This window comes from Python bivittatus, unplaced genomic scaffold, assembly GCF_059951505.1.
Source record: "Python bivittatus isolate LINGU-HERP-01145 unplaced genomic scaffold, Pbiv_v1 ctg000020_np1212, whole genome shotgun sequence".
Taxonomy (NCBI): Eukaryota; Metazoa; Chordata; class Lepidosauria; order Squamata; family Pythonidae; genus Python; species Python bivittatus.
The window spans coordinates 18419144-18446954 of record NW_028277030.1 but is presented as its reverse complement, the minus strand read 5'-3'; the positions used below and the strand labels follow the sequence as shown (position 1 = coordinate 18446954).

At 39.4% G+C, this 27811-nt stretch overlaps 1 protein-coding gene across 1 annotated transcript; it reads left to right on the top strand.

Annotated features, from left to right (window-relative positions):
* FKBP1B (FKBP prolyl isomerase 1B) lies at positions 1 to 27495 on the top strand. Its single transcript, XM_007421216.3, has 4 exons — positions 1 to 157; positions 3007 to 3054; positions 23940 to 24052; positions 26852 to 27495. The coding sequence occupies exons 1-4, from the start codon at positions 121 to 123 to the stop codon at positions 26978 to 26980; spliced, it is 327 nt and encodes a 108-aa protein (XP_007421278.1). The 5' UTR covers positions 1 to 120; the 3' UTR covers positions 26981 to 27495.
* Positions 27496 to 27811: the final 316 nt, after the last annotated feature.

The window sequence follows — 27811 nt, the reverse complement described above, 5'->3', positions numbered from 1 at the left end:
GGCTGGTGAAAGGGGTATGCGCTTGCCGAAGGGGCTAGCGGAGCCGGGACTGGAAAAGACAGGGGTGATAAGAAGCCGATTCGGAGCGGAGCTGCCGTCGCCTTCGCAGAGCGTTGCGCCATGGGAGTGGAAGTGGAGACGATCTCTCCGGGAGACGGTGCGGTTCTGGCTCTCCCTCCCTTTGTGTCTTTCGGGTTTGGAACGAGAGACTGCGGAGATAGGAGGGGGAATTGTAGCCCGAGGGAGCTGGGGAGGAGGGGCGCGCGCGAGCGCGCCGCCACCACCACCTCTCCAACTGCTGCAGGGACCAAGGTGGCATCTGCGGGGGAAGTGGGTGCATGTCTTATGCGTGAGAGAGAATGTAAAATATCCGACTTCAGAAGGGAACTGGTGGAGCCATATTTGGGACAGGAGGCTGAATTGGAGGAGATCTTTATCCCGCGAGAGGGTGCGCTAGGCAGCAAGAGGATGATGGACCAACATCAGTTCTAGTGAGTCATGACCTGGGCTGGATCCTGTATACTTTGTCCCTCACCTTTGTTTCCTTTGCCAAACTGTTACATAAAGTATCTTTAAGTTGACTTGTGCTGGCCAACACAGTCTGGCTTCCGAATCTATCTTCCTAGTGTTTAGTGGAAGCTTGAGATCAGAGGAGGTGAGGAGTTGGGTGACTTTCCTCCAGACATGAGGAACTGGAACCCAAAAAGAATGGAAACCTAGAGGTCGTTTAGACAGCAATTTTGGAAAGCAAAATCCCCATGAAAAGTGCCAGGAGAGACTTTACTTGCTGTCAAGTAAGGAAAACTTGAGACTCCCTTGTTTATAATATGGAGGCTGGTGTCTTTCCAGAATGGCATAAAGAAGGAAAAAATCTAGACAGCTCTGTGGGGTCAGTCAGTTGCGGTCTTTGGCTTCTTTGGCAGGAGCAGCCGCCAGGAGCGATTGCGGATATTTAAATGGCATTTGCTGACAGCTGCATAAATCCAAGCATGGCGAAGTAACTTAGTAACAAGAGCAAATTATAGTGACCATCGCCATTTAGCAGACAGAGCAGATCTGTTTCTTGATGCCAACCTGGAGAAGACTTTTACTCTTAGAGCAGCCAGTGTTACAGCTGCAGCACTAGCAGCAAGTGAAGTTCTGGGTGAATCAATGGTTATCATGGACATTAAGGAGCAGTGATGCAAACCCTTGTTGGTTTGCTAAGTTCTTGTTATTAAGGCGCACGAGTCTGGTAGCACCTTTTCCGATTATCACATTTTATTAAAAGGCATAAACTTTTGTTGAGCTGCAGCTGAGTTCATCAGATGCACAGAGAGGCTAAGAGTCTAGACTGAGTAGGATTTTAACTGGGATGAGGTGTGGGGGAAGGGAAGGCAGGTTGGTCATACCGACGCAGGTTGCATATGAAACAGATTGCAAGTACTTTATTAACAATTGTCATGTGTTAAAAACCCATAGTGTTTGTTACCCCCACCCCCACCGGTTAGTTGGAAAAGGTGCTACCAGACTCTTTCTGGTTTTTTGCCACCATAAACTAGGACAGCTTTCCTCCTATAATGTCCAGCATCCAATGTTGAGGAGCTTGTCATAGATGGCAAACTGACATTAATGTGGATGAAGATCATGGCATGGGCAGAACTTGGTTTTATAGTATCTTTGCAGAATTCAGAAGTGAATTTTTTGTTTAGCACATCTCACAATACAAAGAAGGCTCCTGTGAACTCCTTCTAAAATAGTCACAGTATGCTTGCTGTCAACTATAAAGCTTTTGCATAACTTTCAGACCCTAATATTTGGATGAAATGATGGATAATCTGGAGGAATAATAAGGTCTTCACACAGTATAAAATTCTCAGTTTCTACTAGTCATGATGACTATTTAGTACTTCCTGGTTCAGAGGAAGAATATTTCTGATGGTCAGTTGCTGGGAAACAATAAAAAAAGGGAGCAATTGCTTTCCAATCGAGATTATTAGCTTCTCAGAGGCATCACGTTTGCTGTGATCTAGGATTTTTTTCTCTTATCCTGCTCAGATGCAACCAAGAGCCTTTCTTTAATAATTGCTGAAAAAATGGGTTTTAAAAGGGATGGGTAGCAGGCATCTTAGTATAAGATACTGTAGAGTTTACTGCCCTCATATATGGCTGATTGATCTATCAAAAAACGTTAGTTCTGTGGTGGGCTATACTGCAAACTTCTGATCAAACTGCTAATCTAGAAACATTATTTGTGGATGGTTGTCATTTAGTAAAAAGGCTGTTGATTTCTGTATGCAAGCTGGTTCATATCTGAAATCATGCTTTTAAAAAACCTTGAACATTTTAATAATAGGTACAAATAATGATTTATTCCTTCTATTCTTTTTCAGCAGTCCCTTTGTTTTTTGATTATGTTAATTATTATAATTTTGTTTTTGAAGATCAAGTTAAGTTCCCATTTAGTTGTAGATTGAACTCTGGGCTTCCTTGAAAACCTATCAGAAGTTCCTCAGAAAGACCAGCCTACCTGAATAATAGCTGATTTACCCTTACATTTTTTCTTTTTCAAAGTGCAGTAAGAGACTACTGGGCATTTCCATGGCATATTCTAGTTTGTTGGGCTTAAGAAGACCCTGTAGTGATTAGCACGAAGTAGATGCCTCCTGGGTTGTAACTTACCAGAGAGCACAAAAGATACGCTAACAGGTTGATGTGGAAGGTTTTCCCCAAGGGGACAGAATTTTGAAAACCTGAGTCTGAGTAATGCCAGTATGAAGAGAATAATGAATAGACGTTACACTGTGTGTGTGTAATTTTGCAATGTGTGACTTTCCATTACAAATACAGATTGTTTGATTTCTCTTTTTAGTATTAAAAGCCAAACTGAATTGTTGAATAACTGTTTTATATTTTCCTTGTGTAGTTTTATCTGTTGGTTTATGCTGCTTTATCTTTTAAAAAAGTATATTTTACTAAAGAGATATTTAATAACTTCTTTTAAAGCATGTGTTATATTTTTAACAGGAAGGACTTTCCCAAAGAAAGGCCAAACATGTGTAGTCCATTACACAGGTAAGGCCTATTGTGAATAAAATGCATTGTTTATTCTTATTGTTGCTTATTCTTTTAATTTCCTATACACCCCCCCCCCCACACACACACACATTTATACATAGGGATCAGTGGCATCCTAACCCTCTCAGTGCTTATTTCTGGATAACAGGAATTCTATTCATTGACATGAACTTGATATCCATGTTATTGATAAATTAGCCTAGCCCTTCCAGCTGTATGCTACCCAGCCCACTCCACTTTGTAAGAATGATCTTGAATGGAGATAGAGTGTCTGTCAAGACTGAGGCTGTAGCCAGGAAAACAGCAATTTAGTGTAATTTGAACAACAGAAATAGTTCTACTGCTACTGTGCTACTTTTCGCATCCTGACTTTAGTGCCCTCCCCAGTCATTTGTGGCAGGATAATAGTGAGGAGGAGAGGTAAGTCTCAATGTTCAAGGCAGTGGTCTTTGAGGTATGAAGAGGTAGAGCTCATCTTGATCCCAGCATGAACTATGGAAACTCAAAAAAACTCTCAAGCAAGGATCATTAGAATCCAAGGGTTTATTCTCAAAGATTTCTTTACAGATGTGACAACCAATTTAAGAAGGTATAGTACAAAACAATTCCTTCCGACATAGGCAGTGTTATTCCAGTAAAGACTCCATCAAAATCTCAGAGAAGATTGTGCTGTTAGTACCAAATATTTACTCCCAACATTTGAGGCAGGTGTTTCCAAAATGATGAAATTTTCTGGCTCTGTGTCTAGATTATAGAACATTTTTGAGTTGTCTGGAAGGGTGGCTTGATTTAAGTGTGGCTGTTCAGATCCTGTTTGTCCTATACTGATAAGAATTGCCATATGTATATATTTATGCAGCTAAGCTCACTGTAGAACTGGGAATGAATATGGGGGAGCAGACTGTTATAGCATCAGTTCATGCAAACAGTAATTGTATCAGAAGTAATTTGCATCTGGTACTTTGCTGCTGTAATGTTGATGCAAATAGTTACATTGGCTTTGAAACTGTGATAGAATTGGATCTAAAAGTGATGGCTATTGGACTTGGACTAGACATTTTTACACCCAAGTCCATACTTGATCATGAAACTCACTGGCTGACCTTGGGCTAATCACTCTCCCTCAGGCCAACCTATATCAAGAGTTGGTGTGGGGATAAAGTTAGGGAAGACATTTGTGTATGTAAAAGAAAATCAATGTGGGAAAAGATAGAATATCAATGCAATAAATAGATAATACTTGGTACAGAACGAGGGTGAGTAGACTATCAAGACTGATAGTAGTCTAATTGTCAAATATCTATGAGTTCTGGAAGGAAAGATACTTTTCGTATATTCTCCCTCCCTCCACCCCCATACCAGAAATGTACTTTGTCTTTTTTGTGGTTCCTTCCACACATTTTTTCTCATGCCACAAGTTGAATCTTTCCATTGGGCAGTGAATCTCGTGATTCCATTTGATTCAAGGCAGATGAAGCTTGGGCATTGCACAAAGTATACTTTTTGATTCAGAAAGGAAACAGGGTGCCTGATAAAGAAATCTAATAAGAAGATACATCCTAGCTGAATGGAAGACATCTGTTACACTGTAATGAAAATTGCACTGGAAGTAACATTACTGAAAATTGCACTGCCACACACATTATAATTGTGCCCTAGGAAAGACAAGCCAGCCAAAACCGGTTTAGCTATAAGAAACTTGCAATTTTATTGTTTTTGCAAAGCTTCATTTTTTGAAACAGTTGTAACCTGAGGTGGGATGTTCATTTATATGGCACAGATTCACAATTTGTTTTTCACTACATCATTGCCATGCCTCAAAAGATGGAAGATTGTTATTTCTTAGAGAATTAATCAGCTGTAGTGGCAGCTGATTATCTATAAAATGCATCTCCAAGAGTTGTGGGGTTTTTTAGTGAATCATAACAACAGAAAAACAGTTTGCTTGCTCTGTGTAAAAAACAGTCTTCTGAGAGACTGCAGAAACAGTTAGTTGTTTTGAAAAGTCCCAGATGTAGCCAGTAAAATTCCCATTTTGCTTGTTTAGCGTTCTTCTGTTTTTTAGAGCCAAAGAAACTTAAGAGGACTACCGTATTGTGCGTTGATACCTAATTTACATTAGTAATCATACCATGAAAGTAAGTAAGGTAGCAATTGTAGTAGTTGTTTCCATATTCCATCTTTCTACTTAACAGGAATGATAAAACATTAGTGTTTGTTGCTTTACTTTAAAATGAAATGGGCCAAAGCTTCAGTAGCAAATATGCCTACATCTATGCTTTATGGGATACTTACACTATGGAGAAAAAGCGAGCAGAAGTATAAAACTCACTACTGTATATAATATAGATTGTGGTTTGATTTGCATATCTCACTAAGCTTGTTTTTGGTACTGTACTATAAACATAGCCATTGTCATTTATGAACTCATGATTTATTGCTAGCATTTTGTGGGAACTTAGCCAATTGTTGTGTATTCAACAAACCATAGTTTACTATGGCGTGGTAGTGTATGAAACTGATCAATGTATACTTTCCTCCAAAAGGCAGGTTTTGGTTAAGCAGCTTCTGTTTGCTGGTGTTCTACCTCTTAACTATACTGATTTATAGACATTTATAGGAACTAACTGGTTGTCCCATATACCCATTGAAGAAAATGTTTATTGCCCATTATTGCCACCTTTCTCAACCTAGTGCTCTGCCAAGATGGTGGAGTGCAGCTTCCAGAATTCTGGTTGTGAATTGCAGCCCAGCATGTCTGCAAGGCACCAAGCAGGGAAAGTGTGCCAGGCAGTAATTATATCACACTAAAATCATTGCCAGTATGAAAACATGTTCAATATCTCTTCTGGAAATGGAACCGTTTTTAATTTAGTTTCAGAGAGGTTTCTCCAGCAGTTTAAGTGCTAGGTGATTTCTGCCCTTCCTCTGCTTTGTGGAAAGATGTATATATCATGGAGTTGCTGAAAGGCAATATTAGAACATCTGCTTGATTTTCAAAGTTTGCTGTGTTGGACTGTATTGCTTGCTTCAGTTACATGAAGATTTTAATGTGCAAGATAGCTGATAGGAATATGACTTGTGCTTTAGTCAGCTTAAAACTACTGCAGTTTTCTTACATGCTACAAAAATGTTGACTTGACCTTACAAGTTTGAAATATATTTCTTTTGAACCACCTCATACATTGTTCACAATTTAAATAAGAATCTTTGTGCATCAGTTACCCCTCACCCATTTTTATACTGCATCTCTCTATTTACTTGATATAATCATTACTAGAAGTATTAACAGCACAGAACATTAGGATTAACAGCTAGGTTAATTCGATCATAGCTTATTGCACTCTGTGAACTCATTCACTGTGTTCCACCCAACATTATACTGGAAGATGGGAGCCAATAGCTGTAGATTTTTTCAATTTCATTTTCTCTTCCTAGGTTAGAGACCACCCAAAAATGGAAATTTTTTTCCCCCTGAATAGTGTCACCTGCAGGATTGGAAGGGACAAAATGGAAATAATTAAATCAAGGTCAGGCAGAGATGCCTTCTGTCACCCAGAGCATTGTCCATTAGCAGAATATCCGATCGGTGGGCATACCTGTAATTGGCAGAAGGAATAACTTTGAGGAACAGGAGGAAAAGCCACAACCAAGACAATGATACAGTTCATTGTGTGCTACTACCTTCTTTTGTCACTTATTATTTGACATGGAAACAATTAATTTTGCAAGTGAAAAAAATCATTGTCCACATGAATCCTATAATCTCTGTATTCAGCACATTGATTACACTCAACGTACTTGATTTCAAAGGATAGTTCTGGATAAATCACTTCTTAAATTGATGGTTTGGTTCATTCTAATATTTGTCTCAGTGTAATGCAATTACCATATTTTTCCGACAATAAGACGCCCCCATGTACAAGACGCCCCCCACTTTTCTAGCCCAAAATTTAAAAATCAGTATTTTAAAGATAGTGCAGAACACATTTTTATTTAGTAATTAGTTAACATTTACCTGATACACTCGGTGGGAGGAGGTCCAAACCGTCTCTCTGCAGCTCTATTTCCAGGCTCTTTTGCATAACTGATTACATTCAAGCACGAGTGAAACTGCCGATAGCTTGTCTCTGCAAACAGCCTTCCTCTAATTGGTTTGTTCAGCATCAGCTGACATTAGTTACATCAGGCTCGTGATTGGAGGAAGTCTGTTTGGGAGACAAGCTATTTCACTCAAGGTTGGAGGCTAGCAATAGGAAGAAGCCTCTCTGCAGAAACAAAGTTTGGCAGTTTTGCAACCGCGATTCTCGGCTGACTTCCTTGAATAAGACGCCCTTCAGTTTTTAGGGTAAGGATTTTAGAAAAAAGTATCGTCTTATAGTCGGAAAAATACGGCATATTCACATCTTGTACATATATTTAATTCCCAGGCTGCATTAATAATTATATTAGGCAGTAAACCGTGTTAGGCACAGTGGAATTTACTTCTCTGTGAACTTTGTACAATTGCATTGCTTAAGTAAAAAGCAATGATCTGTTCCTCTTTCAACATATGAACATTTTAAAGAGGTATTAAATGGATTAAATGGTATTAAATGGATTCCCACCAAATATACCTCAACCTTTTGATCAGACTTATGTCAGGTTTCCTATTATATGGAATGCTGTGAGGTAGAAAATAATCTTTCTCTCTCTGTATCTGGACTATGTGGGAAGAAGAGCAGTCTACATATAAAAGAAACAAATGCCATATTTTACCATAATCATTTTGGATATTCTTAATTATAAATTCATCCAAACATCCAAATAAAACTTAGAACATATTATGGAATGTAATAGGGAGAACATAATATAGGGCTACCATTTCTAACAGCGTCCCTGTGTTTCTTATAACTTTAGGCCTGTTCAGCATCCATGCAATTAGAATTGCAGGAATGGGATCGTGCTGTTTGTCTCCATCCCCACCATCACGTTCCTGCTGCCCAACTACATCATCTTCCAAAAATTAGAAAGCAAGGCAAATTAAAATGATATTCTATATGTTTTGGCTCTCCATACCATATAAAGGCCTATATGATCAGAGTTCTAAAGTGTGCAGTGGAGAAGACACAAGGAAAGTTTATTTCCTGTTGCAGATGTTAGTCCTCCAGCATATGAAGTGAAAAATAGTTGTGGGATAACAATACAACAAACAGTGAGTGTGATCCACTCCTTTCTTACAACAATAATCAGGGCAGGGAGTTGAATTCCTGAACACCTTCATTGCTGTGACTTACCATTGTGAAAATCTGCACTGTTCAAGATGCAAGAACTGTTCTTGCATGGAACTAGCTGAAAATGCTCTAAACAAGAAAACTGAAATACTTTTGCTGAGGTTCTTTATACAAAACAAATAATAGAATAAATCAATTTAAATGGACAACAGCACAACTTGAGGCTCTGCAACTTTATCCTTGCATCTATACCAATCACCAAAAAGGTAATTTCTTTGGCATAGATAAGGTCAGTTCCAAATGGAGGACATTGCCAGTTAAGACATTGTGGAGCTATTTCATTCTAGGGCAAGTATGTGGCAGCACCTAACCAACCTCGAATGATCTTGCAAGCTATGCTAGGTTGGTCTTGGTTAGTACTTGGGGGAACATTTGAGAAGAGCACATTAGCAGACCACTTCTGTATTGTTGCCAAGAGAACTGTGTGAATGAATCAAGCTTGACTCAAAGGAGACTTTACTTATTTCATACTTCCTTACTTTGATTTTCCAAGATAAGGAAAAAGTAGAAAACATGGGATTGAAAACGAAGAAATCATTAACTGGAACATCCCCACCCTCACCCCAGCATGTCTGGAGAGCACCAAATTGGGGGAAGACTGTTACAAATATTTTGGCTCTTTTCCTTACTAACTGTGGTTGTTTAACCATGTCCAAGTTCTATTTTTGACCTGGATCCTATGTCAGACACTGTAAATGAGAGAGACTTGAGGAATGCATCCCAATGATGTTATGAAGGCTGGGATGCTTGGAAGGGTATACTGTGGATTAAATGGCTACCTTTCTTTTTCTGTCAGTGTTCTTGTACCTTTAATAGTACTATAAGAGGCAGCAGTTCAGTACAGTACTGCTGATTCTTAATCACAGGGTTGAATACCTGGGTACTTTTCTAAATGCTCTGAGCTACTGTACAACTACAATTCCACTCCATTCCCAACAAGAATGGTAAGATCACTGTTTGTGGGAGATGTAGTCTCAAATATTTGGAGGGCATCAGTTGCCATCCTGTTTGGTATCACTATATCCAAATGTCTGGATGGCTTCTATGTTGATGATGTTCAGGAAGCTCGTAGAGACCCAGATATATGCCCAGGCTTTTGGGCAAAGTAAAGTTTGAGGTGCTGTTAGATGGGTTTTTTTGGTTATATGTATGTTGTTTTTGGTCTGCTCCTGATTTCCTTTTGTCTTTTGTCTTTTTTTTTTTAAGTTTTAATTATAAACTGCCCACAATCATTGGGAGTCAGGTAGCCTATGTTTAAATCAATCAGTCTCCGTGGTGAGGAAAGCTATACCTTTTGACTGTGGGCTTGTCCATGCAGCTGTTTAAAGGGATAGGGCCTCTCCTAAGAGAGAGACTAGTACTCTTGCTGGCCGCTGTCCCTTTGCATGTTTATTTCTTCTCCATGAGATCAGATGATGTGTGAAAATACAGTGTAGTGTGAAAAGTATCCATGCATGATTGGAAATAAGTAATAGAGGTGATAACATGTAAATAATGGCTGATGTGATTAACTCTTGATGCATCAGTTTGGTCTCTCATTGGGGTATGAGCTGCTGGTATTGTGTCAGTAGAAGAAGAAAAACAAATAAGAATGAGATAGAATAATTTAGATTGATTCTCCCATCTTTCTTCTGTCCTAAGTTCATTTTTAAGAATGTGATTTTTTTTTAAGGGACAATTTTTTCTGATTTATGAATATGGTGTATAGACATGGCTAATAGTAGAAACTGTTTAGCTTCTAGCCCAATCTTCTGTGAAATTCATATTCATAAAAATATGGCAATAAAATATAAAGAAAATGCTCAAAAGAGCCTTTATTGTCTTTTAGTTGTCCAGCAATGATGATATAGTGCTTTGATTAGAAACAGGGAGTCACAAGTTCAAAGTTAATCTCAGCCACTAAATGAGTTTGGCTTGGCTCATATATCATGCAGAGCTATGAAGTAATTTTCTGGCTTACTGTGCTGCACTTACCCAAGTAATTATAGTTTATTAAAGAAGTCATGACTTAGCTATATTAGGTAAGGACCCAACCATTCACTGCCTATCCAATCTCTCAAGACTGTTGTAAGAATCAATTAAGCAAAGGGAGACCCAAGTATCTGAAGCATGTTTTAAATAAAGTAAATGTTCATATGACATCTTGCTATAATGATCTTTATGTCATGTTGTACCAGACCATGTTCCCTTTAGCCTGTAACTGGTGGTGTTGTCCCAGTGTCAATTGGAGATTGGGTGGGCTGTTTATTTAATGTTACAAGATACAATAGAAACTTTAGTGTGAACCTTGTATTCAGCCAGTCTATAGTTTTATTAAATTAAATTGCTTGTGTCACTATTGTTGTGCAAGCCAATTGGTGTAATGTAATTGGGATTCATAGATGCTTGTGGATATCATGCAGTTGGTGAGCCTTTCACATTGCTTCATCCAGAGTTTTACATAAGAACTTCTGATGACAAGACAGTTTGGTCATCTTATCCAGATGGATGTAAAGCAGCCATGTAAACTTACAGAATTCTGGATTGGGCATGGGATACTGGTAGCAGGCCACAACCTGCTTAGGCCACAGTCTCCTTCCCTGAAACATGAATTAAATAATTGAAAGGGATGGGCAACCTGAGACCGCAGAACTACATATGGCCTACAACCCTGTTTTGCAGCCCCAGAATATTGGTGGGTTGATTTCCTGCATTCTGAGACAGGAAATGTATAGAAGCTGTAGTGTAAGGCCTAAAACAAACTTAAAATTTAAAAAGCAAGGAATTCCCCATAACAAAAAAGCAACATGAAAAACCCCCCATAAAATCTGATCTTCAATCATAATCCTATCTACTGTGGTCCCTGGACAACCAAAGATATGAAGTGTAGTCCCTGATCATTAAAAGATTGCCCTTGTCCAACTTCAGAAACCCTCAACAGTTGGCAACAGTACCCCATAATTAAGTTAACAGTAATTGCCAACAATCACATCAGTAATGACTTATTTAATAAGTAAGACCAATGAGAATTCAGATAGGTAGAGGCAGAGATAATAAATGATGGCATTTGATAAATTTTTGTCTCAAAATTGTCATTAGTGACTTTACGGAAAAAATCAAGCACTTTCAGTATCACTCTAGTATGGTTATGTTTCCTTTTCTAGATGGGGAGGAGTGAGATCTTATTTTTAAAGACTGAAAAAGATGCTAGATTATTAATTGAACAAAAATGTACCAAAAGTTGATCGCTCAAGATTCAGATATAATCATTTTCATTAACCTCATCTCTTTTTTCTGATGATACGTGGCATCTTAGAAGAACTGTCATGTAGTATAAGCTTTTCTCATGGAGTATCCCAGGATGGCCTCATCATTTTACAGGTGGACTCCTATCATTTTCTGACATGAATATACAACAGTGCTTACACCATTTGTTTTAGTTCTTTCCATCTTTAGAATTAAACCTTTCTGCTAGGACATTTTTTAAAATAAAAGCAGCTAGACTATTTCTTTGAATAAGTATTTTTTGAAAACAATACTATATTTCTAGTTAAAAATGTATTCTGTGTGAATCTCTGGGGACTTCCTTGCATTTCATTTCATAGCATGCCTCGTTATTGCTTTACCTTTTGCCTATTCTGAGTTGGTGGTTGGTTTTTCTGTTTGAAATTCCTTCTTTTTAAAATGTTCTGTTCTTTTTAAATAGATGGCTGTGTATGGGTTAGAATTGTTTTTAGCCCATTCTAAATTATATCTCACAGTAGCCTAACTCCAGAAATTACATAAACCCATTTCTGTCTCATCTAAGATTAATCAGTTGTTTATGAATATGTAAGGAATGCTTATATATATGGATCCAATAAACACTAGGTTATATGGTTACCACTAAAAGCCAAGGTTAATTAAAATAATGAAAGTATAGGAATTCAACAAAAAAGCAAAGACTTGAAGAATATTTTAATTGAAATCAGTTTTACTCACCTTTGGCCTTTTGTGTGTATGTGTGTATATGTTTATATTAACAAATTCCTAATAGATTACCTCTGTCTATACAAATGTTGTCTTGGATAAAATATTGAATATTGATACTTACGATTTTATATATCCCCTTAAAATTACTAATGTACTTATTTTGCTCCTAAATGTTATGTGTTTGTGTATTTTTAAGGGTGTTTTCTTATTTGTTTGTTCACTACTTCTTTTTTGTTGTGTTTTTTTAGTATTTTGTTGATCACTTTTAAGCAATTTTTAAAAATACATTATTACTATAAAGTCACTGGCAGACTTATGAAATGTCCATTGCTTGCCGGGTGGGGTGGGGGGGGGGGAGAAGGGGAAGTGTGGTCTCTGCTAGAAAAAAAGGTTGCCTGCCCCATCATAGATGCACCCCAAGAAGACTGTTCTTCAGAACATCAGTAGTCTGTATATGGCCCTGGCTTGGATAAGAGCCAGTCAGTTTGCCTTTATGAGGTGTGCCTAGATCCTTTCCCATCACAAGTAAAAATTGGCACAATACATATGTAGAGAGAATGCTATTAAAATGTCTCTGTGTAAGATATTACCAACCCAGTGACTTCCTTTAATGCTACTTCTTGTCAAAGCACAGCATTAGTGTACATTTTGGGTTGTTTTTTCCATTCAAAACTAACCCGGAGAAAGCACTGAATTTAACAATGTATTGCAGTAGGGGAGGAATTCTGAAGACTTTTATACAAAAAAGGGAAGGTACCTTGATGTTTCCAGCTCTAAACTCGATCTTATGAAAATGGGTATGTTTTTACAGCATGTATAACATGAGAATGTTGCTATCAGTACATTTGTTGTGGGAAGGAACTGGGCAGAATGGCATGTGTGGAAAGAAATCTTGGGCTCAGAAGACCTGCATCTGGGACTGAGTCACTTTTCTCGGTCTGTTAGGGCATCCTGTGCAGACGTTTTCCACAGGTCAAGGCAAGCCAACACAGGTCACTAGTTCCTCTGATTGTATTCTTGGGTTTATATTAAGCACTAGCCTGACTTCCCACCTTCAGTCTCACTCCGCTCTAGTTCTGTAAATATTTTTGCTGCTCGTATCTATTGTTGGCAGAGAGCACCAGCTGGGAGTTCTCTTCAGCCTTTCCTTCATGTGTGGCTCTCTGCCAGTGGAAACTAGACCTAAGCATATCAGCCTCTTTTGCTGGGGCTGGGGAGTGCAGGGCTGAGCAAAATTAAGACAAGCAGAAATGTCCTGAGTACAGGTTTCCACCAAATGGTTCCTGCACAGAGAACCAGTGTTGTACTTCTATATTTTAAACACAAAGTGGTTTATGTGATTGCTTCTACCAGTACCCAGCAGGGTCTGATAGGCTTCCTTAAAAAAAAGAAAAGAGTGGCTGTCTGCAGCTCAGGGTGGGGCGGGGCATGGCATGGCATGGCATGGCATGGCATTTGGTGGTCATGCGGAAGTGTGTTCATCCACCCAGAAGAAGGAAAAAGATAAGGAGAGATAATAGGAACATCCCATGAGAGGGAGAGTTGAGGGTATAAGCAGGAACATTCTGCTAACTGGGAGTTTTGCATTATGGCCCCGGTGGGAGGCATTTGCAAGAGTGCCCACAACAGTTTCTTCACATTCCAAATGTCCCACCAGTCAAAAATGTTGGGGAAGAATGCATGTTTTCCAGTGGGTTGGAAGGTCTTAACTGAGTCACGTTTTCTTATTAAGGGAAAAATACTGCATAGTAAAGATATCAACCTCATGTAAGCTCAAAAATAAGCCATAGTGAGCTCAGTAAGTCTTTATTTATGTATAGTATGTAAAGTGTACATAAGTCATCTAAAATCCCATGGGGGGGGCATGACATAATATAACATCTGTATCTCTCTGCTCTGGGAGCTTAAGGGAAGGTGGACTGTATATACATTCTGAGAATGTATAATTACTAAGAGAAGCAGTAAATAAAGAGTTGGGTATGGACTTAGGTCAGAATTCAACTTTTAATTGTTGCTGGCTGGAGCTTACAGTTTGTATGTTAAGTTACTATATCACAAGTTTGTTTTCTGAAATTCTCTCGCTCTCAGAATGCAATCAATAATTGTTTCCTTTTCTTGCTGATGATACAAAAAATAAATTATACAATACATTATTTTCTTTTGCCTCCTTGTAAAAACATGTGGTTGAAAGGGAGCATGCATGAGTTTGAAAAATGTGGGATAAAAGTAGAAGTGATAGTGGAGATTGTACAGGAGAAAACAAAGGAATCAGTTGGGAAAACAGAGGTTAGAGGAAAAAGGGGGATAATTTGGTTTAGGGAAAGAGGAGGAAGAGAGAAGATTTGGCTTGGATAATCCTGACACCCTTATTTGCCTGAGCTACTCCAGACTTTATAAGTAATGTGAGAACTCATTAGGCTGCTTCTGTAGTTTTGTGTTAAAGTTCATTAGAGAATATTCCATATTTATAAGTCCACTGAGAGATGGGGTGATATGTTCTTAACACTTACTCAATAAATACAGCCATCTCTTATGCTTGCAGTTTGCAACGCTTACCTGTTTTCTAGTACATTAAGTGATTGATTGATTGATTAAGTACCATCAAGTTGTTGTTGATTCTTAGTGACCATATAGATAGATTTTTCCCCCCAACCTGGTCTTTCAGGTCTTCCAATGGTGCACCCAATGCCACTGTAACTGAATCCATCCACCTTGCTGCTGGTCATCTTCTCTTTCCTTCTACCTTTCCCAATATTAGAGCCTATTCCAGAGAGCTAGGTCTTCATGTAATGTGTCCAAAGTAGAATAATTTAAGCCTGGTCATTTGTGCCTCAATGAGAACTCTGGATTGATTTGTTTGATGATCCATTTATTTGTTTTCTTGGCTGTCCATGGTATTCTCAGGCGTCTTCTCCAACGCCAATAGAGGTATGCAAAATACTTCAAAGACAAAATGTTCCATCCTTGGAAAGGGCCTAATAGGACATTGAGAAGTTGGAACATTTCTGCCTCAAAACATTTTGTATATCTCTACAGGTAGCATAAAAGTGAAAGCTTAACTGGCAACTCCCATGTCTGAGTTAGAGAAGGTTCCCTGTGGTACAGGCATGTATGTAAATTGGTTTTTCTTCTTTCTCTCCACCTGTTTCTTCTCTTAAATGGGCTCTGAAAATCAAATAGCTTCAGAGAAACTTCTTGCCTGCCAAACTAAGTTCAGATACTCTGCTAATGTCATTTGATACCTAGCCAAGGAATTTGTGGAAAGCATATTGGAATGAGCCAGCAGTGAAAAAGATACAAAAGTTTGTAAAAAAGAGTATACACAATATAAGACTGCATCAGTAGAAGCAATTTTTGTACAACCCATATAATTCCACTGTATTTTGCATTGGTCAGACTTCAGGTACTTTTGTTCAGATCTGGGCATTAACATTTAAGAAGAATTCAGGCAAACTGGAATGGGTTTTGAGAAAGGCAAGATGGGTGATGAGAGAAAAGACAACTGAAGTGGGATAGGAGAGTGCTTTTTAAATACCTGACACGAGGTCATACAAAAGGCCAAGACCAAATCTTTGTTGTTTCCAATGTAGGGCAAGGCATAAAGTACGTAAGTTAGCGAGGCAAATTCAAGAAAAAAACTTCCAAAAACTTCTGTAAGAACACTCTGAGTTTGGAACCAGTCATTTGCAGAAGTCATAGATTCCTCTTCTGTGCATGTGTTCAAGCAGATGCTGGACAGCCGTCTGTTAAGAATGCTTGAAATTGGAATCCAACACTACGAAGTGGGGAATGGGGGCATTTGACAATCTAAATGGCCTCTTCCAATTTAGTGATCCTGGGTAGCTTTAATGAGAGGTTACTATGAGCTTTTCCCCTTTGCTTAAAACTGGCTTTTAGTCTTCTTCTGCCACTGACAGTTCCATCTGATGGCAATTCTCTCTATATGGTCTCCATATTTCCTTTATTAATGTATCTTTTGATGCATCCATAGGTGATCAATCCCAAGATGAGCTCATGAAAAGTAATAAGGGAATTTTAAGCCCATGGCAGATGTTTGCAGATAAGTGGTAGAATAGGCCTCTTTGACACACATGGACAGTGGCATATTGGGAAAGGCAGTGGTGGAATGTGCAATAGATTAACATTATGTCTGAAACTTCATCAGAGATAGAAAAATTAGATAGAAAAGTCTAACATGTGGTCAAAAATGCACATTTTAGTACTGTAGAGAAATAGACAAGATAACTAGTATATTTCCTGCTTGTGAAAGATTAAAGACTGATGCACAAGATGATTAAATGCAAAGTCTGCTTCAGATCATTCAGTATTTTGCAGTGTCACATAGACCATTGGCAGTAAGTCTCAAAACAATCCCTGTGGCTCACATTGTTCTGTACCTGGATCTCTCTAGAGGGAATGCATTAGACTGATAAAGAACAGAGCAGCAGCTGCTCATAACCATAGGAATAAAAAGAAAGGTTGCCTTTTCACAAAGCCTGCATGGCATATCCAAAGAGTACATGTAGAATTCCATAATAAATAAACCACACATAACATTTATATGTCACTTGGGGGAGGAGGTTATTTATTAACTGCTTTATTGTGCCACTCAGTAGCCAAAGATCTCTCAGCACTTGACCAGGTAAAAGTTATGACCGCAAATTACATAAATATAATATAAACATATTATAAAATTAGAAACAAATTAAAATAGCCATAGAATAATAACCAGGATTTCAATATGTTTGTTGCAGGAAGGAATGAGTGTTGAGCTAAGAGATGGTGGTTTGTCTAAAGCCATGAAATAAGTTCAGCATGACAAGTATCTTCACTTCATCCCTAAGAAGGACCATACTCTATGCCAGGGTTCCTCAACCTCAGCAACTTTAAGATAGGTGGACCTCAACTCCCAGAATTCCCCAGCCAGCAGTCCACCTATCTTAAAGTTGCTGAGGTTGAGGAACCCTGCTCTATGCCATAGGCAGTGATCCACACAAGTTGGAGCAATAATCAGTGGGTTAGTCTGGAAAATGCTGTCAGATGACTTTGGCGGGGGGGGCGGGGGCTGCCAAAGATTTAAAAGGGCTACTCAGCAATCCCCTTGCTTGTTTCTGTTTTTAGTTTTGGTCTGAGCTAAATATTTTGGGAAAGGTTTTTAGAAAATGAAAAAAAGTGGGAAATAAAGGCTAGCAGTGGTGTTGATCAATGTGGCCACATTTCCCAGGCTAAAGATGAGAATGTTACAGGTCATGTACCTCCCTGGGTTTTCTTGGGATAATTGCTTTGGTGGTTGGAATATAGGATAAGTGCTTCCATTTTTTTTTTCTTATTATTTCTCCACCCCACACCACCTTTTATTTTTTTGCTCTTTTTTGCTTGAAGAAAGGGAAAAGAAGTTTATATATTTATGTATATCCATGCATACATAATCACAATAAAATACAGTGGGGCAAAAAAGTATTTAGTCAGCCACCAATTGTGCAAGTTCTCCCACTTAAAAAGATGAGAGAGGCCTGTAATTTTCATCATAGGTATACCTCAACTATGAGAGACAAAATGGGGGGAAAAATCCAGAAAATCACATTGTCTGATTTTTAAAGAATTTATTTGCAAATCATGGTGGAAAATAAGTATTTGGTCAATATCAAAAGTTCATCTCAATACTTTGTTATATATCCTTTGTTGGCAATGACAGAGGTCAAACGTTTTCTGTAAGTCTTCACAAGGTTTTCACACACTGTTGCTGGTATTTTGGCCCATTCCTCCATGCAGATCTCCTCTAGAGCAGTGATGTTTTGGGGCTGTCACTGGGCAACACGGACTTTCAACTCCCTCCAAAGGTTTTCCATGGGGTTGAGATCTGGAGACTGGCTAGGCCACTCAAGGACCTTGAAATGCTTCTTACGAAGCCACTCCTTCCTTGCCCGGGCGGTGTGTTTGGGATCATTGTCATGCTGAAAGACCCAGCCACGTTTCATCTTCAATGCCCTTGCTGATGGAAGGAGGTGTTCACTCAAAATCTCACAATACATGGCCCCATTCATTCTTTCCTTTACACGGATCATTCGTCCTGGTCCCTTTGCAGAAAAACAGCCCCAAAGCATGATGTTTCCACCCCCATGCTTCACAGTAGGTATGGTGTTCTTTGGATGCAACTCAGCATTCTCTCTCCTCCAAACACGACGAGTTGAATTTAGACCAAAATGTTCTACTTTGGTTTCATCTGACCATATGACATTCTCCCAATCCTCTTCTGGATCATCCAAATGCTCTCTAGCAAACTTCAAACGGGCCCAGACATGTACTGGCTTAAGCAGGGGGACACATCTGGCACTGCAGGATTTGAGTCCCTGGCGGTGTAGTGTGTTACTGATGGTAGCCTTTGTTACTTTGGTCCCAGCTCTCTGCAGGTCATTCACTAGGTCCCCCCATGTGGTTCTGGGATTTTTGCTCACCGTTCCTGTGGTCATTTTGACCCCACGGGGTGAGATCTTGCGTGGAGCCCCAGATCAAGGGAGATTATCAGTGGTCTTGTATGTCTTCCATTTTCTAATTCTTGCTCCTACAGTTGATTTCTTCACACCGAGCTGCTTGGCTATTGCAGATTCAGTCTTCCCAGCCTGGTGCAGGTCTACAATTTTGTTTCTGGTGTCCTTCGACAGCTCTTTGGTCTTGGCCATAGTGGAGTTTGGAGTATGACTGTTTGAGGTTGTGGACAGGGGTCTTTTATACTGATAACAAGGTCAAACAGTGCCATTACTACAGGTAACGAGTGGAGGACAGAGGAGCCTCTTAAAGAAGTAGTTACAGGTCTGTGAGAGCCAGACATCTTGCTTGTTTGTAGGTGACCAAATACTTATTTTCCACCATGATTTGCAAATAAATTCTTTAAAAATCAGACAATGTGATTTTCTGGATTTTTTTCCCCATTTTGTCTCTCATAGTTGAGGTATACCTATGATGAAAATTACAGGCCTCTCTCATCTTTTTAAGTGGGAGAACTTGCACAATTGGTGGCTGACTAAATACTTTTTTGCCCCACTGTAAGCTGAGAGTGGTAAAAATGTCTCCTGTACAGAATTACACATACCAGCCTACAAATGAAGCACAAGTAACATCTGAATACAAAATACACTGAATATTCCATGGCTTGAAAAGCTAAGTGTATCTGGAAACATCCCACTAAATTTCAAGATCAAAATGACAGAGTCTTAGTAATATTCTTAGTAATATTAATTCCAGACACACAATCCAGTTCTGCCAGATTGCTGACTCACATCTCTGAAGTGAATGGTATCAAGGCAATCAATGCCTCAGCCACAGTCTAAGATCCTACATGCTGCATTGGTCAAAGGAGGACACAGGAAACAGCAATGAACTTGCAAGCCTTGCAAAAAATTTGCACTCAGTGCCTTCTGTGCTGGAGATGATGAGCAATTCTGAAGCCAAAGCCATATTGGGTTTTTAAAATCGGCTCATAGCAAGAACTATTAATAGAAGGTGGCAGACTAAACATTCCCCAAATAACAAGCTACAACATATTTATTGCATTTATGAGGCCTGATCAGAATTTGGAAGAAAATGAAAACCTTGTTGGAAAATCAGGAATGGACAGTTCCTTTACATGCCTTTACGACATTTTAGATTGTGGTTAAAAACAGCTGCAGCTATATTAGGGTTTGGCAGACATTCATACTGTCTGCTGGCAGTTTAATTTTTCACCTATCCTGTAAGTTCTGGGGGTGCCCGAGGCATCAGCACATCTCTGGTGCAGCAATAGCTCACGATGCAGTCCAATGTTCTAAATTGTGTTCGCATGACTGTGACACTCTGATTAATCAGATGGGCTGCAAGGCATGAAAAGAGCAATAATGCTTCCTTGATCATGGATGTGATCCTCTTCAGTTATGGGGCTGTGACTAGTGCCGTTTTTTTACATAACAATGTGATGTTAGGTAAACAACGTAACAATGCGGAGGAGAACGGTACTTTTTTTCTGCCTTGCATTCCGCATTCTATTCCTTTAGATTATTTTCTCCTAGGCCAGTTCATTTTCTGCACTAGCACCACCGTTGGAAAGAAAAACTCTTTAAATCATATTTTGTGAGGAGTTAAGGAGAAAGTGCATCCAGCTGCTCTTGTCCTCACAACTCTCTCAAGAGAAAATTTAGATCACCCTGCCCCTTATTTTATTTGCCAACCAGGCAGGAATATGTTTAAACAGACATTTCTTCTATCTAGTATGATTATCTTTTGTTTAATTGAGAACAGTCTTGGAGGGTTGAGATTCTCCTAGATACGGTATTAATTTGAAAAAAAAGCTATGAATAGGGGAGTGAAAATGTAGTACTTAGCCTGTTATAATTTGGTGTCTTCCTGATGTGTTGGACTAACTTTCAGAATGAAGTATTTTTGCTCTGAATGAGATTATGTTGCAATCAAACATTCAGACTACAAGAAACAGATATTCTTAGAGAACCAGCAGTGGAAGGAACATCCATACAATTCCTGTTCATGGCACCTTAAAGCATGTTTAAATGTACTCTTGATTGTTTGATTTTCTACATGTAAATGCTAAGATATCACACATAAAAATATAAGCCAGAGGCTTCAGGAGATAAAGTCCCCTTTTCTCCACAGTCTTTCATGTCTCCCTAGACCCCTTCTGACAGTTGAAAGACCCACTAGAATTTACCCTGGCAGAGGGCTGTGGCTATGGTGCAAGGATCAGGAAAAATAAGTACTTGAGGAAAAATACTTGAGGGAAAGCATTTTACCCTTGCATGAGGCATTATATGGATCTAAGCCACCAGACACACTTTCACAATCAGGTTGCAAGGAGGTCATTGTGATCTGAACTGCAGTGAGGAATTGTAGGAGTGTACCATTCAGTGAAATAGACCTGGAGCTGTTCTAGAATCTGGAGGTTAATTTGAAGAGGAAGAGCAGAAAATACATCGCTGTTATTGCTTTGGGTTCAGGCATCTTTCCCACACTCCAATTTCATTTCGCTTTGTTGGAGGATTTGTTCTGTTTTGGTAGTGAAATCACATTTCACTAGGTTTCCAAAAAGGCAAGGTTTTATCAGCAGGAAGATACTCCTTCTTTCAGCTGCTACCGTGATGAGAGCAGTAGTACTGTGCAAAACAGCATTGTGCAAAGTTCTCTAAACTCCTTTTATGTTTCTGTGATACAGTAATCCGGCTCTCTTCCCTACCTGCCTACAATTCCTGCTATTTGATGCCTTTTAAAGTTTTCTTACTTGTAATAATCCCTTAAAAGCTGAGCCCTGTGATAGCATTCAGCAAGAAAACAAAAGAAGTAAGGTATATTGGAAAGTCTACACAATCCCCACCCAGCCCCACAATTCTGCATCCGTTTTGTGCCATTTCTTTAATCATTCACCTGTGATTAACTATAACACCAGAATGTGTGGTGACTGTTTCATCTGTGGCATGAAAAATCATCCAACGTGCACTTTGCCAATGTGAAAAAATAATTGGCCCCCAAGTCAGTCAATTCAATTAAAGGGGTACTTGGGCCAGTTGTTTTGCGTATTTAATTAGATAATCGGGGCTGGTTTAAACCAGCACTGGCATATATACATTTTATAAACTTTGACTCCCCCTATCAGAGCAAAGTTCTCACTGCATGGATTCTAGAGATAGGTGAGGCCCTGTTCAAAAGAAACAGATGTCTTGCAAAGAAATCCTTCATGAAAAAGCCATTGCTGCTTGATGTCTGGAAGAGGTTACAAAATTATTTTGAAAACTCTGGGGCTCCACAGTCAGAACGTCATCTTGAAATGGAGATATCTGTCTGTAATGAATCTTCTGGACAGTGTCCAGTGTACCAAAATCCTCCAACAAAGCAAAATGAAATTGTCTAGGAGTTCACAAAAATGCCCAGAACATCCAAGAATCTGCAGGCTTCTTGTTTTGGCTAAAGCCAGTATTCATGATTCCACCATCAGAAAGGCATGGGTAAAAATGGGATTCATGGGAGAGTAGTAGGATGGAAGTAATTTCTCACTACAAAGAACACTGATGCTCATTTAAGCTTTGCCAAAAAGCACTTAGATAATCCTCCAGACTTCTGGAGGAACGTTTATGTACAAATGAATCAGAAAGTGAATTTTTCAGGTCACATGGGCATTGTTATGTCTGGCAGAACTAAACGCTGCATTCCACAGTAATAACCTCATACCAACTATCAAGCATGGAGGTGGAAGTGTCATGGTTTGGGGAAACTTTATGGTTTGCCATCTTAGGACATGGACAACTTGCCATCCCTGAAGGAATCATGAATTGTGTCTTGTATGAGAGAATGTTACAGAAGGCTATAAATTATAATGTGAAGAATTCAAATCTAAATGGACACAAGGTGCTTTGGATCCAGAATGGGCACCATCACTGTACCAGTTGGCAGCTCCTCAAAGGAGCTGCGCCTTTTCCTGGACTGACAGGAAATGCAGGCTCAGGAAAATACGTATTTGAATTAAGATGGTGTTAAAGAAGTTGCAACAGGCACCCTGCTGCACCTCCATTAGCCATGCAAACTTAGTTCACGGGATGGCCTTGGACCCATAACTAACTAACAGGGTTTTCATATCACACTATTATTAAGCCACACTAAGCCAAAACCAAACAAGTCCAATTATGATTTTGTACAATGTCTGAGTCCAGTCAGCATCTCCGAACCTAATCTACTTCACAGGTTGTTGTACAGAGAAATGTGCTTTTCTTTGGTAGAAGAGCAAGATAAAAATGTGCTAAAGAAAGAGAAAAAATAAACATGTCCCCATTTGGCGTAGTTTCCTTGGGGTTGTAGACTTTTTAAAAAGTGTTTTAATGTTTTTTAGCATGTGCGCATGTCATCTTTTCCCTTGAACGGTTCGTCTGTAACTGGATACCTTGCTGAGGCTGCTCTGCTTGCCAGTCAGTCTGGATGACGCTGGGGTCTTAGCAGGCAGCAGTCCTGGTAGAGGGGCAGTTACATAAATGTGAGAAATTTGCTGCTCCTTCTTAGTCTGGCACTTGAAGTGTAATGACAACCCTATTAGAATATTGCAAGGAAACGCCTTGCAACAGAACAGAACCTGAGGGTAAGTTAAATCAAACAAGAAAAAACGTACATGATATGCTGTCTGGCATTAACTGGCCCCTGACTATATACTGACACAGCCAAAAGTATTGGTATCCCTCCACTTTTTCCCACAGAGTCCCAATTTGCCATGCAGTAAGTTGAAACTGACACAAATAAAGGGCATTCACCGTCCCGTTCTTTATTCCATAGTCCATAGAGCAGACCCTTCGCTCCTGATGTATGGCAACATGTTCTCGTAAATGAGGGGAGAAGTGGAGGGGTGCCAATACTTTTGGCTACATCTGTATGCAGGTCTGGCTGCTGTCACTGAAGATGCCTCCAGCCTTTCCAGCCTGCTCCCTTCCAGATGCCTTGGGCTCTCAACTCCCATTTATTCTCAGTGTGGCCCTCTGTCAGTTCGCTGCTTCTGCAGAGGCTTCAGCTTATCCTGTTCCCAGCCTCCCTTGTAATAAACAGTCTGACTTGTCCATTTTGTTCGCACTGAGGTAAACCTCTTCATTTTGTTAACGTCGGGCTTGATGAGAACAGGAAACGTTTATGTCGCTTTGACAGGAATGCTACAGAATGGAAAGAAGTTTGATTCCTCCCGAGATCGAAACAAGCCTTTCAGGTTCAAGATTGGTAGACAAGAAGTCATTAAAGGATTTGAAGAAGGAGCTGCACAGGTAAGAGAATTTATGTTTTCAGAACAGAAAAAGCAACAGTAATAATGCTAACAGTGTCATAAATGAAAGAGGGGAAAGGGGGGTATGAATTTAGAATCTCTGCAGTTTGTGTGTTGGTTCAGTAAAATTAGTACAGATAGGTAAACAGCTGCACTATCATTCAAACGACAACCTCTGAAATGTTAACATTTTTCTGCTCTGCTTTCTGCCTGCCTTTGAAAAAAGTTGTAATATTAGCCTTGATATCCTAGTAGAAATGTTTTAGTATTTTCTTTCTCACTGAAGGAATGTTTTATAATTAGATCTGAAAAATATACCACAGACATTCTCTGGCACCACACTGTTACTTGGAAATACTGTGAATAGGGATGTGCAAAATATTTTGAGCACTAAACACTCCATTTTGAATCTGATTGATTATGAAATGCTTTGAGCTGAGAACAGGTACTGGAGATTGAAATGGAATAATTTCAAGCTTGAAACTCTTCCAGAATATGGTAGTTGGTATCAGAGGAGTTTTCGTAAGGGCAGAACAACTGTTTTGAATCTGGAGCAGTGCATTTTGAATGCAAAACATTTAGTACACTACTCATTGTGAGCCTTGTTAGGATATAATACTGGTTGGAAAGTGTCTTAGGAATTTAGTATACCTTCAGTTAACCTCTCTCAATTAAGTACAGAATGGCCCATGCAATTAGGAAAAAAAAAAGTGAATAAGGAAACTTGATTCAAGTAGCTGAGGCATCTGCAGGAGGAGCAAGGGAGGGGCAAATGATAAAACATGTGATGTTTTATGTAAATGCTAGATCATGTAAATGCTAGAATTTACATACCTGTCTTAGACATCAGGAGGCAAGTATAGAGCAGTAGCATTTACAGTACATTATGACATCACTGCATGGCTGTCATCATTTTGGCAACATCATGGTTTGCTGTAGATGCCTTTGAGCTGAGAGCATCCGTGCAAACGAACGTGAGGTAGAGGATAGGAATATTCAAAATGTTCCACTCAGAAGATAAAGATGTTCTGTCTCTGTGAGAGAACATTTGCATATATTTAGTGTGGGATTCTGATGGAGAGCAGAGAGCCTGGGCTGGGGTGGAAGTGGAGGGAAAGAAGCAAAGGACCAAGAAATTACCATTGTTTTGAAAACAGAATAGCATGCTTCTGATGCAGGGAGGGGAAAGAGAAGGATTATTATGTGGAGGGATAGTGTACAACCCAGCTTATGTTCTTTGGAAACAGTTGTTAAGTACTGAGCAATTTCAATTCTTATAGCGATAGGAGTGTTCTCTCAAGTCTTTCTCATTACATGGTTCAGAACAGGGCTGTATACTTCTTCAGAAATCATTCAGAAAAGGTGCTTCAGGGAAAATGAGCCCCACACCTGTTTGGAACTCTTTAAAGCAGCCATATCTTTTCCTCAGATTGTACAGCAGCTGCTTTAGACACAGCAGCTTTAAAGAGTTGCAGGCACATGCTATAATTCATGCCCTTGTTCTCTCTGATGTACTTCCTCCAAAGCAGTGCATAGCCTTACTTCATAACGGTTGAGAGGTTTTTGGTGCTGTCTCTAGCTGCAGCATGCATCAGTCCAGTCTTATTCCTGCAGCCTCAAATGTGAATCAGAGTTGTTTAAATACTTCTCTAAATATCTTTGACTAATACATGAAAACTGACAGCAACAGTTTTTACTCTGCCTAACATTAGCTGCTCTGCTTCCCACTTTCTTTATGTAGGCAGTTTATAGCACACTTCTCTACATGGAAGTAAGGGCCCAATCTGTTCAATCCGGTTAATATTTGAATAAGAGCAAGCTTGTTACTTTAGAGGTGTTTGCTTCTAGCAGCTACCTGCTGTCTCCACCTAGTGGTTTATTGCATAGAAAATTAAATTTAAATAAGTATGACTCTCAAAGATAAAGTCTCCTTCCTGTCAAGCTTCCGTGTCGTTTTCTTGGCAATAGTATGGCAGTGCTTTCCCGCTGTCTTCTTAATGAGATTTTTTTTTTCAAATTCCCAGTGGAACAGGGGCATCCACTGGAACTCGCCACTTTCATCAGAACGATGAAAGGAGCATCACGTTGCAAGTTTGTCCCCTTTTTGGGGGGGTGTGACATTACGATGTACAAGCTTGCCCTGCAATGTCATGACACCGCTGATGTCAGACTGCCCCCTCCTTCCCTCCCCCCGGACACCACTGCAGCCTTTATCCAGCCCTGCAACCAAGCTGGGCTGCTGCCATACCCTATTCAGAGCTATAACATTGGGACTGCTTCCTTGGTTCCCTGATCCTAACGCTCAGCTGGCCTACCAAGTGCCTTTTAACAGTAGACTACAGCATCAGTTGCCCTCTTCCAGCAGAGCATTAATCTGAGTGTTTGAAAGCACTTTATTTCTGCCAGGGGGAGGTGGGCCCAAGTATCCTTTCCTGCCACACTCACTGCTAATTGCTGTATTCTTCCTGTAGTGTTTGATCCTGAACATTGGGTTGATGGATGAATGTGCATGAGATTCTGGTTTTGGGGCAGTGGAGATGAGGCTTTGAAAACTCTATACCTATTTTAGGCTTACAGTTTTTAAGTATTTCTTGGCTCAAAAGGGCAGGAAATAAATTTGGTGGTATGGCTGTAAATTGCTTCTGGACCCCATGACTTGATGTACAGGACCTGTGACTTCAGCTGTTACTTCCAGTTTTAAAACTCAATACTTGCTGGAACATTTGAGCTCTCAACATTTCTTTTTAATCTTCTCTTCTGCTTCATCCTCTCTTTTCCATTTGATACCATCTAATGCCAGATGAGCCTCGGACAAAGGGCAAAACTCACTTGCACACCTGATGTGGCATATGGAACAACAGGTCATCCTGGAGTTATCCCACCAAATGCTACTTTAATTTTTGATGTGGAGCTGCTCAGGATAGAATAAAACGGGACTAATAATTAAAGGAATCTGTCTGTTAAAACCAGTGTTCTTTCCCCATTCTTTTTAATGGAAGGAATCTCACTGGAATTTCTGTCATCTTCACGCAAGCTGTCGCGCCAATAATGTTTATGAAGTTGTTTTCCCTACTTCCTTTCCCCCTTTTTTAAAATTGATTATTGGTGTTGGTATTTGTTCAGTTAGTTGCTTCTTTGCTATGGAGATGGAAGTTGTACATTTTATTTTGCACGTGAAGCTTCAAAATTGTGATTAGAATTATATATATAATTAAAAACGATATATAGATCCTACTTATTGAAAAACCACTGCCTTATAATCCACTAAAGGAATACGCATAAGGTGCTCCGAAAGCAAGTGTACACCCTGTGCACACGTGGGCATTAGCCAAACCAAGTTACCTGTGCTGCCACTTTTTCTTCAAGTTGTTCCATTTGCAGCTGTTTTAAATAACACATCTCATGAAAACTTTCCAGAAAGAAAAATAAAATACTGATATTTTACCTCTGTTGTCTTTCTCTTGTTTTAAACTACCACAGAGCCAATACAAGGATTCTTCCTGAATTTACTCTTATTGCTAAGGCTGTTGAATGGATTAGTCTTACCAGCTGAAATCATGCCATCCATAAATCCAAATATAAAGGACCTTAGATTTAATTTGAATTAATTTAAATGTAGATTTAATTAAATTTAAATTTAATTTAGATTTGGGGTTTGGGTTGGACTAGAAGACCTCCAACTCTATGATTCTATGAATTTGAATTGTGCAAATTCCATATCAATACACCTCAAAGGCTGCATATCAGGGGCCATAGAGTT

Excerpts from the sequence above, each read along its gene's own strand:
- FKBP1B (XM_007421216.3), top strand. The coding sequence starts at position 121 with ATGGGAGTGGAAGTGGAGACGATCTCTCCGGGAGACG. Across the intron at positions 3,055-23,939 it reads ATGTGTAGTCCATTACACAG|GAATGCTACAGAATGGAAAG; the intron begins GTAAGGCCTATT and ends TCGCTTTGACAG. Across the intron at positions 24,053-26,851 it reads TTGAAGAAGGAGCTGCACAG|ATGAGCCTCGGACAAAGGGC; the intron begins GTAAGAGAATTT and ends ATCTAATGCCAG.